General features: G+C 39.3%; 2 protein-coding genes across 2 annotated transcripts in view; both read left to right on the forward strand.

The window, feature by feature from the left end:
* Window positions 1-4,001, forward strand: part of LOC119421166 (cytochrome P450 2K3-like) — a 29,071-nt gene extending 25,070 nt beyond the window's left edge. Inside the window, exons 8-9 of the mRNA XM_037688553.1 lie at window positions 3,559-3,665; window positions 3,862-4,001. Of these exons, the coding sequence (XP_037544481.1) occupies window positions 3,559-3,665; window positions 3,862-4,001 (247 nt within the window). The remainder of the gene's footprint in view (window positions 1-3,558; window positions 3,666-3,861) is intronic.
* Window positions 4,002-5,391: 1,390 nt separating this feature from the next.
* LOC119421652 (cytochrome P450 2K1) lies at window positions 5,392-8,138 on the forward strand. The gene is made up of 9 exons (XM_037688999.1): window positions 5,392-5,586; window positions 5,680-5,842; window positions 5,925-6,074; window positions 6,321-6,478; window positions 6,747-6,926; window positions 6,999-7,137; window positions 7,225-7,409; window positions 7,490-7,631; window positions 7,951-8,138. The coding sequence occupies exons 1-9, from the start codon at window positions 5,392-5,394 to the stop codon at window positions 8,136-8,138; spliced, it is 1,500 nt and encodes a 499-aa protein (XP_037544927.1).
* The last annotated feature ends 7,435 nt before the right edge of the window (window positions 8,139-15,573 follow it).

Consider the following 15,573-nt stretch of genomic DNA (forward strand, 5'->3'; position numbering starts at 1 on the left):
CAGTGATTTGTAGACATACAGGAGTATTTTGAACTGGATTCAAAGGTGAACCTGTAGCCAGTGCAGTGAGGCCAAAACTGGTGTAATGTGCTCTCTTTTGCCTGTACTGATTAAAAATCGGGCTGCCTCATTCTGGACCAGTTGTAGTCTAGCAATGGAGGTCTGACTGATACCAAACAGGAGTGAATTGCATTAATCGACCCTAGATGTAATGAATGCATGTATTACTGTCTCCAGGTTATCTTTCAACAGTAAGGTCTTAAGCTTAGACAGTTGCCTCAGTTGGAAAAAAACAGGATTTAACAATCATGTTTACATGACTGTTAAGTTTCAGTGAAGGGACTCTTTGTTTTTCTGACAGGGTTAGAGTGGAAAGGTCAATGCAGTGGTTTGTGATCGTGTCGTTGGGAGGGAACAACATGACTTCAGACTTCTTTTAATTGAAACTTAAGAAGTTTAAAGCCATCCAGTCCCTGATGTCCATTATTCCAGGAAATAGGAGCGGAGTAGGAGAAGGCCCTTTTGCCTAGTTCAGTCTGCACTGAGGGGACACTGCATGTAATAATATCCTAAGAGCGCTCGCTGTAGCTGCACTCACGCAGTGACATGTAGGAGGAGATATATGAAGGCAGCAGACCAAGAAGTGATTTAAAGACGAAAATGTACCAGTGAAAGTGTCTACATGAATTTATAAATGACCATTTAACCAAAGAATACAGGGTGCAATGGTGGGTACGGTAGTTACAGCCAGTCATGAATCATAGTGCACTATAATAGAGAGCATCCAACATCTGCAGGGTGCTTCTAGGAGCGTTCATGTAAATAATATCACCGTAGTCAAAGGAGAGAAGGAAAGTCACAGTTACAAGACATTTTCTAGCATTCAGAGTTAAACAGAATCTGTTTCTGAAAAATAAACCTCATTTACCTGTAGGTTTCCTTACTAAGTTTTTCATGTGGGACTTAAAAGAGAGATGCGAATTGACCAAGATACCCAAATATTCTTAGGAATCGACAAACTCAATAGGAGTACCATTCTAGGATAAAATCGAAGTAAAAATTGCTGGGACCAACTTCCTGTTTGAAAACAACATCCCTTTGGTTTTGTCGTCTTTTAGGACAAGTTTGAGATGGATCAAATCAGACTGGATGATGTCGAAAGCGGATTGCAAAAGCTGGAAAACCTTAGCAACTGTTTTAGCTCGACATTAAACAACTGTATCAGCATAGAAATATAAGGATGCATCAGGGATGCTCTGACCCACATTATCTATGTCGATTGTAAAGAGGGTGGGACCTAAGACTTAGCCCTGTGGTACACCATTTTTGATCGTTAAATAACTGGAGGAAGTGTTTAATATACCATATTATTTTACATTATTAGTGTTTTGTATCTATTAGATCTTTTAGCGTATTGTTTATCATTCGTTTAGCGTATATCTTAATGTATATCTTAGTGTATATCCATCCATCCATCCATTATCTTTACCCGTTTATTCCATTTTGGGTCACGGGGGTCGCTGGTGCCCATGTCCAGCAATCACTGTGCAAGGGGCGGGGTACACCCTGGACAGGTCGCAAGTCCATCACAGGGCCACATAGAGACAAACGAGACAAACAACCATTCACTCTCTCACTCACACCTAGGGACAATTTAGAGTTACCAATCAGCCTAACATGCATGTTTTTGGTCTGTGGGAGGAAACCGGAGTACCCGGAGAAAACCCACGCATGCACGGAGAGAACATGCAAACTCCACCTAGAAAGGCCCCTGGACCGGGGTTTGAACCAGGGACCTGTTCGCTGAGAGGCAACAGCTCTACCAGTTGCGTCACCGTGCTGCCCTATCTTAGTGTATATCTTAAATCCTTATATACTGTTTTTTTATACTTTATATTTTCACTATTTTTGGGTATAACCAGGACCCTGAGTACACAATTTTGTTCCACCTCATGTACCACATGTGATGTGAATGACAATAAAGAAACTTGAACTTGAATAAAGGCACAATGATGATTAAGGTTTGTTTAGGGTCTTTGCTGCTCCGTGCGTCCTCCATCTTTTTTATTCCAACTTTTGTTTATATGAGATGAGAGAGCCTGTTTCAGGTGGATCTGAAGAGACACGACCAAAGTCTTCTTTATGTGAATTATCCACTGTTTATCAATTTATTACTTGTCATTACATTTATTTCCATATTACAGACACAAGACTGATTTTTGTGAACAGTGAGTCTCACATTTAGAAGTTTTGTGTTTTTAGCTTTACAAAAAATGTGGACCAGTTTTCCAAGTCTTCTTTGGCCCACATAAGCTAGTGGTTCTGATGATGGTGCACTTTGCTGATGAATTTGGAAGCAAATAAATCACTTCACTTTTATATAATTTGAACCAAGGACATAGTAAAATGAATTGTCTCTAACAAGAGTAAATGCGCTTCTAGTTGTTACAACACAGTTTTATTCTATTTTCACACACTTTTTGCCCATTGAAAATGTGTCACAGAATATTGTTTTTCCACACAAGGCAGCTGACGGCTCCATAAGGTAAGAGAAATGCGTGTTTGTTTGTCCTGCGGAGCACTAAGGGTGCATTCACACCAGCCCTGTTTAGTCCGCTTTAATCGAACTCTAGCTCGTTTTCCTAGAAAGTCCAGTTGGTTTAGAGAGGTGTGAACGTGCCATCGAACTCTGTCATGGAACAAAAAGGCGAACTCTGGCCCGGGCTAAAACCTAGGTCTCAGTCCCGTAGAAGAGAACTCCAGCGCGGTTCGAGTACATTGTGAATGCAAACAGACTGGGCCCCGCTCCGCAGGACAAACAAACACGCATTTCTCTGACCTTATATGGAGCCGTCAGCTGACTTGTGTGGAAAAACAATATTCTCCATGGTCTTCTGTCTCATCTTCTGCTCATGCTAAGTCCATTTTTGAAAAATGACAAAATATAACTCCTAAAACTGCTAAAACTTGATGCCACTTCGTTTTTATTTTTATTTACAGAAGAAGAAGAAGACGTGTCTTCAGAGGTTTTTGTGTCGTTTCTTTCAGTAGTTCTAGGTGCAGCGTCCCCACAGGCGAGCGGGGGTACAGGTTGGTTCAACAGGTTGACTCAACTGCACAGCGCAGTGTGAATGCAAACGCACCAGCTTAAATGTAAACAAAAGGTCATGAATATTGGTCCCGAACCGAACCGAGTCTACCGGACTATCTGGTGTGAAAACGACCTAAGGGTGCATTCACACCAGCCCTGTTTACCTGTTCAACATGGTGGTTGGAAGCCAGCAGGTTCAAATGGCGAGGTTGCAGGAAGAAATTGCCACGCATGAATGCTGATATTTAAGAAACAGAGATTTGCAAACATTGTCCCCTTTTCTCGTCCTCATACCACAAGTAAACATGTGACCTTTTACAAGCCTACTTCATCAAAGAGGTGAGCTGCATCTCTATGGTGCACCTTAATAAGATTTTGACTTTTCCTTTATCTAAAAATTGTTGGGGGTTTTTATTACAGCTTTTATGTTGACCTACAGGGAACAACAGTTTTCTCTCTTCTGTCCTGATGGATGAGGGTGAATGGGGGAGCACGCACAGTTTCAACCTTTCCAATTCCCAAGATAAGGAGGCTAAATTCATCAGGAGAGATGCTTTCATGTCCGATGCAGCAGGTGCTTTGTTGGAGCTTTGCCTTCTACTTTCACATATTATTAATGTATTTTTACAATGGTTTGATTAGATTTTGTGGCCTAAACTTGAGATTAAAAGTTTATGACAAGCAAAACTCCCATGCACAAAATACGTGCTCAGTCAGCTGAGTGAACACCCAACCCAAAGATTATTAACCTAAAAATGCACTGTTTGTAGGTCACAACGTGTGTCTTGAAGAGAGTTTGTCCAGAATGGAGCTCTTCCTGTTTTTCACCTCCCTCTCTCAACATTTTTGTTCCACTCCCCCACTTGGAACAAAAAAGGTTAAATTGTGTCATCTGGACCAGTTTCTTTAAGGATGATGAGCAACTCCATCACTTAAAGAAATTGGTCCAGATGACATGATTTAATCTTTTTTTTTTTTGTTATCTACCTGGATGATTGAGCTTACAACACTTCCCCTCCCCAACTTGGAGTTTTAGAAGATGAACTGGATCTGAAACCAGTTGTAGGTATGACCTTTGTTTCTAAATCCCAGAAGCAGTGTACTGTCCGTCACCACTGAAGAAGAGAGCCCAATCCAATAAAGCATTTTGTTTATACCACAGAAATGTGGTAATATTGAAAATTTAATTCTATTGTTTTAAAATAACAGAATAATGAAGTAAGCTTCAAGTTTGTTGATGGCATAAATTTGGTCCTTAATTAAGTCTAGCCAAAAAAAGTACTTTTTAAAATTATTCTGACAGATCATAAATCTAATTTTTCAATGTGGCCAGCATGTTTTATGTAAATTCTTAGTTTTTTCTTAGTATCTTGTTGAAATCATGCAGATATTTACCTTAATGCAGGACAGTAGCTGTCTTATTGCCTGATCCCCAATATGGGGATCATCATTACAAGCTGTACTTGTCCCATGGCATCAAACCAAAAACTGTATATATTGATAGATTCTAGATTTGGTTTTGTGTTTACGAGCTAAAAGATCATTTTGGAAATACACTGTTCCCATGTGGACAGAGTCTCAGAGATGCTCATCAGTCTCACTTGACAGGATCCGTGCCTGCACTCAAACCTCCAATAGAGGGCAAAATTTTCTTTTCAAAGCCACTGAAAAATATCTGAATAGAGTGAAAAATACGATTTTTCTAATCAATTCGAAAAGAAAAATTCTACAAAGTTAGATCACAATCTTAGAGGCAGCATGTACCAAAAACACTGAACACAATAGTCTTTACATGCACAAAGAAAACCAAAACCCTGAAGGAACAGGTATAATCAGAGTGAAATTCAAGAGCTCAGGTGTGAACAATCAGCAAACCAAATCCAGCATGAAGTGAAAACCAACAGAAAGGTACCAAACTAGGGCTCTACAAAATAAAACAAGAATTATAACTGAGAATTAATTCTTTCATCTAAATAATTAATTATTTAACAAGAATTAAACAGATCTAAATTCAGAATAAGGCGGCAACGGCTACATAAAACTCAAACTGAACCCCACAAACAATGACAGCTTCCCCTTTTCTTTCTCTTTTGTCTGTTTCTTCTTTACAAATCTAACTTTAAATGCTATTAAAAAAAAATTCTTTCCATTTTATTGCAGACAAAACAAGAATATCTGGTAGTGACTTTTTATTTTTTCATTTTGACTGAGTATTTAAGGAAGGACTGTAATGTAGCTTCAGGACAGTCAAAAGGTGTGTGTCAGACAACTAAGAAGAAGCGTCAGGTGACCACAGGAACATGTTGGAGGACATTTTTCAATCCCTCACTTCAGTCTCACTGTTTGGGGCCTTTATTGCTCTCTTTGTCTTCCACCTTTTGTATTCAAACTTAAATTTTCAGGAAAAACGTGATCCTCCAGGACCCATACGTGTTCCTGTGTTGGGTAACCTGCTTCAAATTGATCTGAACAGACTTGACCAAAGTCTTTTTGATGTGAGTAAATTGCTGTAATATATTTTTATCCATTAAAACATAATGCTTTTGGTAAACTGCAAGTCTCACTTTTTAACTGCGTTGTGTTTTCAGCTGTCCAAAAAATATGGATCAGTTTTCCAAGTCTACTTTGGACCACAGAAAGTGGTGGTTTTGGCAGGTTACAGGACAGTCAAACAGGCTATGGTGAACCACGCTGATGAGTTTGGAAACAGAGAAATCACTCCACTCTTCTATGATTTAAACCAGGGGCATGGTAAAACATGCCCCTGGTTTGTTTAAGTGGTCAAATAAGGAAAATGTTTTCCTTATTTGACCACTTTTTTTTCTGTTCCCAGGTGTTTTGTTCTCCAATGGCGATTCGTGGAAAGAAATGAGGCGTTTTGCTCTGACAACTCTAAGAGATATTGGGATGGGCAGAAAGATGAGTGAAGAGACAATTATTGCAGAAAGTGGTTATCTCAAGAAAGAGTTTGAACAATTTGAAGGTAAATCTGAATGTGATTTGCACATTTTTTGTGATTTTTACAGAAATGGGTCAGTGAGTCTTAATGTGCACTACCCAAATATATATTTTAATTGTTTTCAGAATAAGATTTAGGATGTGTTGACTGAAACATTTTTTAAAAGTCCTTCCTTTTGGGAACGCACCATTATACAGATTTTTACATCTTGTAAGTCGTCCCTTTTGAAGAATTCCTACTAATAGTTTTTGTTTTTCAATTTTCTAACAGGTGAAGCCTTCGACACTCTGGCTATCAATTATGCTTCTGCAAATGTGATATCAGCGCTGTTGTTTGGAAAAAGATTTGAATATAATGATCAGATCCTCCAAAATATAGTGCAGATTGATCGGGAGAATATTCATTTGACAGGATCGGCTTCTGTCATGGTATAGCAGAATGAAAATTTATGTTTTTTACTTTAAGTTGATTTGAAATGCATTGAATCTTTAGATCATTATCTTTTTAAATTTATTTACTACCTTTCATGCTTGCTATTTCTTGATAAAAATGTTTTGGGTTTAAGTAGTTGGTAGGTCCAAGGACGAAAATTATATAATTTTCTTTAAAATAGTATCTGTCTTGCAAATTCCACAACTTTAAAGTTTTTGTACTGCCTCATTTATTTTTTCTAATTTTTATTATTTAATTTTTTAGATTTACAATCTATATCCATGGCTGGGCCCTTTCTGTCAAAACTGGAAGGATTTGATGAAGAACAATGAAAATGGTGTTGCAGACCTAAGGATGTTAATTGCAGATCTGAAAGAAACTTTCGACCCGAAGGTTTGCAGATGCTTTGTGGATGCATTTCTGATTCGTAAGCAATATTTGAAAGTAAGTAGACCTCAACGAGTCCATTCTCAGGCTGTAAATATTATTAATTTTCTTTTCATTGTGTTACACTAGGATGATGTCAGAAACTCCCACTATCATGATGACAACCTGCTGCACACTGTAGATAATTTGCTCACAGCTGGTACAGATACCACAGCAGTTACACTAACGTGGTGTCTCCTGTACATGGCCAAGTTTCTTCATATACAAGGTGAGAAAAAAAATCATTTCTTAGTGTTTTACAAATTGTTTAGTATTATTCATAATTATAAGCTGTTTTATTTGAATGTGCGTCCAGATCGTGTCCAGGAGGAGCTGAGCAGGGTGATTGGAAGCCGACAGATTCGAACTGAGGACAGAAAGGACTTGCCGTACACTGACGCAGTTATCCACGAGTCACAGAGATTTGCAAACATTGCCCCCACGGCCCTTCCTCACAGAACAACAAAAGATCTCACCTTCCAAGGCTATGTCATTAAAGAGGTCAGTAAAATGGATTTAATGGAAGTTTGTTCTATTTCTGACAAATTTTGTTTTCATAATGTCTGCTTTTTCAATTCCAGGGAACCACAGTAGTTCCTCTCCTTACTTCTGTCCTGTATGATGAGAGTGAATGGGAGAGTCCTTACACTTTCAACCCTTTCCATTTCCTGAATAAGGAGGGTAAATTCATCCGGAGAGATGCCTTTATGGCTTTTAATGGAGGTACTTTAAATAATCAGTCTTTTAAATTTGACATTTTTAACGTCTGTTCACATCTTAGACAACTGTTCAACTACTTTACACAATACACTTAATGATCCTCCTGGAGAAGAGTCAGAGCTATCAAAATACTATCATTACTTTCCTAAATATTCACAAATATGCCATTAAAGCCATCACAATTTCAAACACTTGTCATTTTCAGAAACATCCCTCTTTCAAAAATGGAAAGATTATCACCAATAAAAAAACTCTACATGGAAAATTGTTTATTGGAACCCTCGGCGTGGAAGAAATGCAACATTTTGCTTTGCGTTCACAGGCCGTAGGGCATGTCTTGGAGAGAGTCTGGCAAGAATGGAGCTCTTCCTGTTCTTTACTTCCCTCCTTCAACATTTTCGTTTCACCCCCCCACCTGGAGTTTCAGTGGATGAAGTGGATCTGGATCCACTTGTAGGTTTGACCCTCGCTCCTAAACCTCAGCAGTTCTGTGCTGTCCGACGCCTCTGAGGAAGACTGGATTGTTGTTTGTATGACACATGCTGTGTTGGATAATGAGACTTAATTTACAGGATTTCTGCTGTAAATTGCAGGATTACTGACAACATAAAAATATTTCTCACTAAACAGATTTTTAGTTTTTTCTTTTTCTCATTTCAAGGTCTAAAATACTGGAATGTTTTATACTATAACTATATACATTTCTGTTTAAACTGAGACAAATCTGTCTGTCCTGTTGTTATTTATTTATTTATTTATTTTTTTCTGCACCCCTATTCCTCATGTTCTGCTCCTGTGCACAGCTGATCCTAATCACTGCAGGTGTTTCCCACTCATCTCAGTACTGTCAGTCTGGGCATTATCTAACTATCCAACCCTTCCACGGTGTCTTTGTTTGGCTTTTCATTTCATGTCTGCACCCTCCTTGTGAAAGTAAATTTTACTGCCCCCTCAACATTATTATTATTTTTTTTTTTGTAAAATAAATTATTACTTATTTTACCTGGAGTCTCCTGCTTCTGCCTGCACTTGGGTTTGACATCATATAGCCAAATCATGCTATAAACATCACCATCCCACCAGAACAGTAAGATGCTTCCCAAGACCTGGATGACCAGTGACCTGAAGGAACTTCTAACAAGAAACAAAGAGCCTTCAGGGAGGGAGACGGGGAATTATTGAATACACATAAGCAACTAAAAGTCCAGATTAACAACAAGGAGGTGTACAAGAAGAAGCGGGAGAGCAAGCTCCAGCAGAACAATGTCACAGAGGTGTGGTCAGGGATGCAAAAGATCACAGGCTTCAAGCAGAAGGAGGATCAGAAGGATGGAAGCCTGGACAGAGTCAATGAACTGAACGCGTTCTTCAATAGGTTCAGTTCAGGAACAAGCTCAGCATCCTCCTCTCTTGCCACAAGCCTAACATGCATACCACCCTCCTTTGACCCAAGGCTGTCCTATCACACCTCAAATATTGTATCTATCACCTCAGTCATGGACCCTTCTTCTACATGTTGGTTTTGAACCAAATCAAAAGATGCTGATACCTCCTTTGCCTCCCCCCTCTGCGTCTCTAGAAGTGAGGTGAGGAAGCAGCTGGAGAGACTAAACTGGAATAAGGCTGCAGGTCCAGAAGGTGTCAGCCCCAGAGTCCTGAAGGTCTGTGCAGAGCAAATCTGTGGGGTTCTGCAGCACCTCTTCAACCTTAGCCTGACCCAGGAGAAGGTTCCAGTATTGTGGAAAACCTCCTGCCTTGTTCCAGTACCAAATAAAACTCACCCATCAGTCCTCAATGACTATAGACCTGTTACCCTGACATCCCACATCATGAAGGTCCTAGAGAGACTCCTGTTGGCCCACCTGACTAAACAAACACGCACATATCAGGACCCACTGCAATTTGCTTATCGGCATGGCCTTGGAGTTGAAGATGCCATCATACACCTGCTTCAGCAAACTCACTGTCATCTAGAAAAGGCAGACAGCTCTGTGAGAGTCATGTTCTTTGATTTTTCCAGTGCATTTAACACAATCCAGCCTGTTTTGCTTTGTCAGAAACTCTAGAAGACTCAGGTGGAGGTCTCAACAATCACCTGGATCAAAGACTACCTGACAAACAGACCACAGTTTGAGACTGAAGGGTTGTGTGTCTAACCAAGTGGTCAGTAGCTCAGGAGTACCACAGGGTACTGTACTTTCACCATTCCTTTTCACTCTGTACACCTCAGATTTCCAGTATAAACGGACTCCTGTCATCTGCAGAAATATTCTGATGACTGCAGCAGTCGGGTGTATCAAAGATGGACAAGAAGCTGAGTACAGGGAACTGGTGGACCGCTTTGTGGCATGGTGTGGAAACAATCATCTCATCTTGAATGTGAACAAAACAAAGGAGATTATTGTAGATTTCAGGAGAAACAGGAACAGGTCCAACCCTATTTCCATCATGGGAGAAGAAGTGGAGGTGTGGAGAAGTATAAATACCTTGGGGTTCACTGGACAACAGACTGGACTGGGAAGCCCACTGGACTCTAATGCTGTATAAAAGTCTGCAGTAAAATCTGTTCGACGCACACTCGATGACGTTGCACACGTGTCTACGTATGTAATCTGTCTTGAATGAGTCCTTGCAAGTAACGTGCTGGTTAAAAATCTTCTCCTGCCATCGAGAGTGGTTCATTTTATTTAAGTAAGTTAAGAAATAATATTTTTCTCCAACGTTCTTTTGGGTATCCTACTTTTGTTATTTCAATGAATGTTGTCATTTCCACGTCCATAAGGTCAGGTAATATATTTTAAAGTTTAATTTTAAAAATAAAAATGTTATGAACCATCAATTTATCTGACTGTTACATAATGTAATCTTTAGACTCGTCGTTGCTATAGAAAAAAATTATGATGCTCTTCAAAATATTAAAGGTTAGTGAGGTTAACACACTTTGGTAAATCAAAAACCAAGTCTACAACTTATCTAGACGTGAAACCTCAACAAATTAGGACCCAAAGTGCAGACTGAAAAACATGTTGCCAGAGAAAAGCAAACTCTGTCACTTGACTTCTTTATCTGTTGTGTCAAAGGGCAGCCACCTTTCAAGGAACATGTGATGTGTAAAATCAACAGCTGTCCCAGATCCATACAACAAAAACAAAAATGTTGATAAATGAGCCGTAAAACAAGGCTCAATGTGAATATCAGAAACGCTGTTTAATGGATCACGATTGCATATTGGTCATATTGAGGATTGGAGGCGCAGAGGTTAGAGAAGATGGGCCTGTGATCGGAAAGTCGCAGGTTCAACTTCCGGTACAGTCAACATTAAAACGTGGGTGGAAAAGGTAAAACACCCACACCTGCCTTCACCCTCATTCGCCTCACTCTGGGCCCCTGAGCAAGGCCCTTAACCCCCACCATCTGCTCCCTAAACAGGTCTCTCTTGAATATGAGTTCTTGTGACTCAATGAGACTACCTGCATAAATAAAGGGTCAATGAAAAAAAAATACATAAGTGATAATATGGTAGGTTGTTTAAAAACAGAAAGCCCTGTGACAATTTTAACTGAAAGAAAACTGCCTCAGAGAAATGTCTGAACTTTAACGTTTGACCAGAAAACTATGCAAAATTGACTAAGATTATTGCGCAAAATATTTCAAATACTACTAATATCGTGATGCATGCTCAATAATCCAGGTAGAAGCTCAAAATTTTATGACACTGACATAATTGAATATGTGGTTCAACAAGCTAAACTCAGAGTAACTAGCTGGAAGCAGCAGTTTCACTAACACACGAAAACAAAATTTCCAACAAAGTGGTGCAGTCTATTCATATATGTACATATATATATATATCCATCCATCCATCCATCCATTATCTTTACCCGCTTATTCCATTTTGGGTCACAGGGGTCGCTGTTGCCCATGTCCAGCAATCACTGTGCGAGGGGCGGGGTACACCCTGGACGGGTTGCAAGTCCATCACAGGGCCACATAGAGACAAACGAGACAAACAACCATTCACTCTCTCACTCACACCTAGGGACAATTTAGAGTTACCAATCAGCCTAACATGCATGTTTTTGGTCTGTGGGAGGAAACCGGAGCACCCGGAGAAAACCCACACATGCACAGAGAGAACATGCAAACTCCACCCAGAAAGGCCCCTGGACCGTGATTTGAGCCAAGGACCTGCTCGCTGAGAGGCAGCAGCTCTACCAGTTGCGCCACCGTGCTGCCCACACATATATATATATATATATATATATATAATATATACTGTATATATACATACTGTGTATATACAGTATATCACATCACACACCTCCAGATGAAGAAAGAGGGCCACCTGCATCATGAAGGACCCCACTCACCCAGCACACACACTTTTGACCCCGCTTTCCTTAGGCAGAAGATTGCAGAGCATTAAATGTAGAAGTTGAACAACTAGATTGAGGAACAGCTTGTACCATCAAGTTGTTAGACTCATAAATCCCTAACCAGGAAAATCACTATAAGAAAAAAAAAAGAAAGAAAAATCACTGTAATGCGACTTTAATTGGGATATGTGAATTATCTGTGCTGCTGATTATCCATGCTGCTGATCTCATGCTGCTGATTATCTCATGCTGCTATATTCATTCATACCCATCTACTCACTACAGACTCATTTGTGTTGCTGATTAATATACCATATTATGTTACATTATAAATGTTTAGCGTATATCTTAAATCTATTAGCATATAGTTTAGCATTTGTTTAGCCTATATCTTAGTGTAGATCTTAGATTTATTAGCATATCATTTAGCGTTCGTTTAGCGTATATCTTTGATCCCTATATACTGTTTCTTTTTAAAATTTATATTTTTGCTATTTTTGGGTGTAAGGAGCTTGTGCACAACTTCGTTCCACCTCATGTACCACATGTGATGCGAATGACAATAAAGAAACTTGAACTTGTGTGTGCATATATATATATTTATTTTTTAAACAAGTCTCCGTGGCTCATTGAGACTAACGTATAAATAAAGGCTGAATGAATGAAAAAAATATATATATATGTGATCACAACGGTGGTTGAGAGAACTTTAAAGAATGATGATCTGACAGGGAGCAGACAAAACATTGTAGCTTCATGATCTTTGAACAGCATAAGTAAAGAATCAGGGAGCACTTTGTTAGAAAGCAAAACTCACTGAAATGTGCCAAAGTGAATAATGACCCTACAAAATAAAACAGGAAGTGAATTGACCAAGTCACAGAAAAAGATGCAAACACAACAGCACTCAAGTTAACCCACAGACAATGACAGATAAACACGTTTCTACAATAAATGTATTTAAAACATGTCATAAGACACAAATCAAACAGGAAGCGCTGGATGTGACCAAACTTCCTGTTTTTGCTAATTTTCAGTAATTTATTTGATTGAGGGTTTAGATTATCAGCTGTGGGGGGATTGGAATTTAGTACATCTGCACAGTCCAAAGAAACCTGGAGAAACTCACAGGGCATTATCAAAACATGTTGGAGGGTATTTTTGAGTCCTCCACTTCAGTCTCACTGTTTGGGCTCTTTATTGCTCTGCTGGTTTTCTTCCACTTTTATTTCTCCATCTTCAGTTCCCAAGGAAGGCAAGAACCTCCAGGACCCAGACCTCTTCCGCTGTTTGGTAATCTGTTCCAGCTGAATCTAAAGAAAATCAACCAAACTCTTTACGACGTGAGTAAGATAGTGTTGGCATGAAACCAGTGTCCACATTAGAGACACGGCGTGTTTTTCCATTGGTAACTCCAAATTGTCCCTCGGTGTGAATGAGAGAGTGAATGGTTGTTTGTCTTGTTTGTCTCCATGTGTCCCTGTGATGGACTAGAGACCTGTCCAGGGTGTCCTCCGCCTCTCGCACAGTGATTGCTGGTCATGGGCACCAGTGATCCCCGTGACCCAAAAATGGAAGAAGCAGGTAAAGATAATGGATGGATGGAAAATAATATACTAAATGATCCTCCTGGAGAAAGTTGTTTTAGAGTCAGAGCTATCAAAATACCGGTATCTACTTTCACAAATATGCCATTAAAACCATAAAAATTTCAAACACAGTCTGTCATTTTCAGAAACATTACTGTTTCAAAAAATGAAATATAACAAAAAATATCTGCATGGAAATTTGTTTATTGAAATCCTCAGTGTGCAATAAATGCTACATTTTGCTTTGACCTGACTGAAAATTGTTGGATTGTATACCTGGATTATTGACCATGGACTTTGTTATTTTGCTTTGTGTTTACAGGTCGTAGGGCATGTGTTGGAGAGAGTCTGGCAAGAATGGAGCTCTTCCTGTTCTTTGCTTCCCTCCTTCAACATTTTCGTTTCACCCCCCCACCTGGAGTTACAGTGGATGAAGTGGTTCTGAAACCAGTTGTAGGTTTGAACAACGCTCCTAAACCTCAGCAGTTCTGTGCTGTCCGACGCCTCTGAGGAAGACTGGACTGTTGTTTGTTTGTATAACACATATATAATGGGAATTAATTTAGAGGACGTCTGCCGTTAACTGTAAATTACAGGATTACTGACAACTTGAGACAAGATTCCTTAGATAGAGAACTTTAGTAAATGCCATCTTGAATTGGGCTGACTCCAAAAGTTAATCAGTTGTAGATGTCAACTTATTGATTGCTTTATGAATGTTTCTTTAACATTTGAAGAGGGAGAGGAGCTGCGTGGAGCTGGTGGACCAGGAGACCTCCACATACTTGCTGTCTAACCAGAGGGACAGGCTGCTCAAAAACAACAACTAGCTTTGTGAAGTTCTTTCGGGAACCAAATCCCGAGTCAACAGTCAGGAACGCATTAATAGCTGTTGCTGGGTTTGCCGCGGTTGGAGCAACTCTTGCCTTGTTGATAAGTTGGACACAGAGACTGTGGATGCTTCTCCTTTTTCATCACTTTCGTCTTTTGTTTGGATCCAAGAATTACTAACAGGGCTCTCCTGTAAATGAGTCCTCATGACTCAATGTGACTAACCTGTCTAAATAAAGCTTGAATGAAAAAAAAACAATTGTTCTGTGGTTCATGAGGTATTATGCTAAAGGTAAACATTAGTATAGAGATGAATACAGAGAAAAACACAGGAAACAAACTTTATTGCTCCTACTTCACATTTGGTTGAAAAAAAAAATCACATCATGTTGCTGCTGATTTGTTTCATGTTGCTGTATTCATTCGTGCTCATCTGCTCACACAGACCCATGTTCATGCTGCTGTTTGACGTAATGTTTTTATGCTACTAGTGCTTGTTGTATATTTAGCTGATGTTTTTCTTAGTTCATATCTTAGATCTTATTACTGTTTTTCTTTTACATTTTATTGTTGGATGTAACTGGGACCCTGTCTACAATAGCTTTCATTGCTGTGATTCAAGCCAACCTCCTGTTGGAATCTCAGAGCTTAAAGAAACAGGTCCAGATGACATGATTTAACCATTTTTTGCTGTTATCTACCTGGATGATTGAGCTTACAAAACTTAAGTCAGTAAAGGGTTTTAATGCTTTGTACCATCCATCCATCCATCCATCCATCCATCCATTATCTTTACCCGCTTATTCCATTTTGGGTCACGGGGGTGTAAAAGCTTAAAAAATAGATCTTAAAAAGTAAATAAGTCTAAATTCAGCTGGAGACAGGAACACCTTTTAAAATCAAGCGTTGGTTTATTTTCTTTGCAGCAAAGGAGAACCCGTTCTTGCCAGGAGCCTTAACGCAGACTGAACCTGGTCAGAAGGAAGTCTGAATACAAAGGGAAGGTGTACACATTTATACTTTGTACAGCACACGAACATTCTGGGGGTAAATACATCATTACATAGACATGTCATCTTATCAAAAAAGTGTTTGCTAGGCATTCAACAACATGTTATTTCCTTTTGGCTGGAACACTTGGGTTCATCA

This window comes from Nematolebias whitei, chromosome 15 (genome assembly GCF_014905685.2).
Source record: "Nematolebias whitei isolate Nwh7 chromosome 15, NemWhi1, whole genome shotgun sequence".
Taxonomy (NCBI): domain Eukaryota; kingdom Metazoa; phylum Chordata; class Actinopteri; order Cyprinodontiformes; family Rivulidae; genus Nematolebias; species Nematolebias whitei.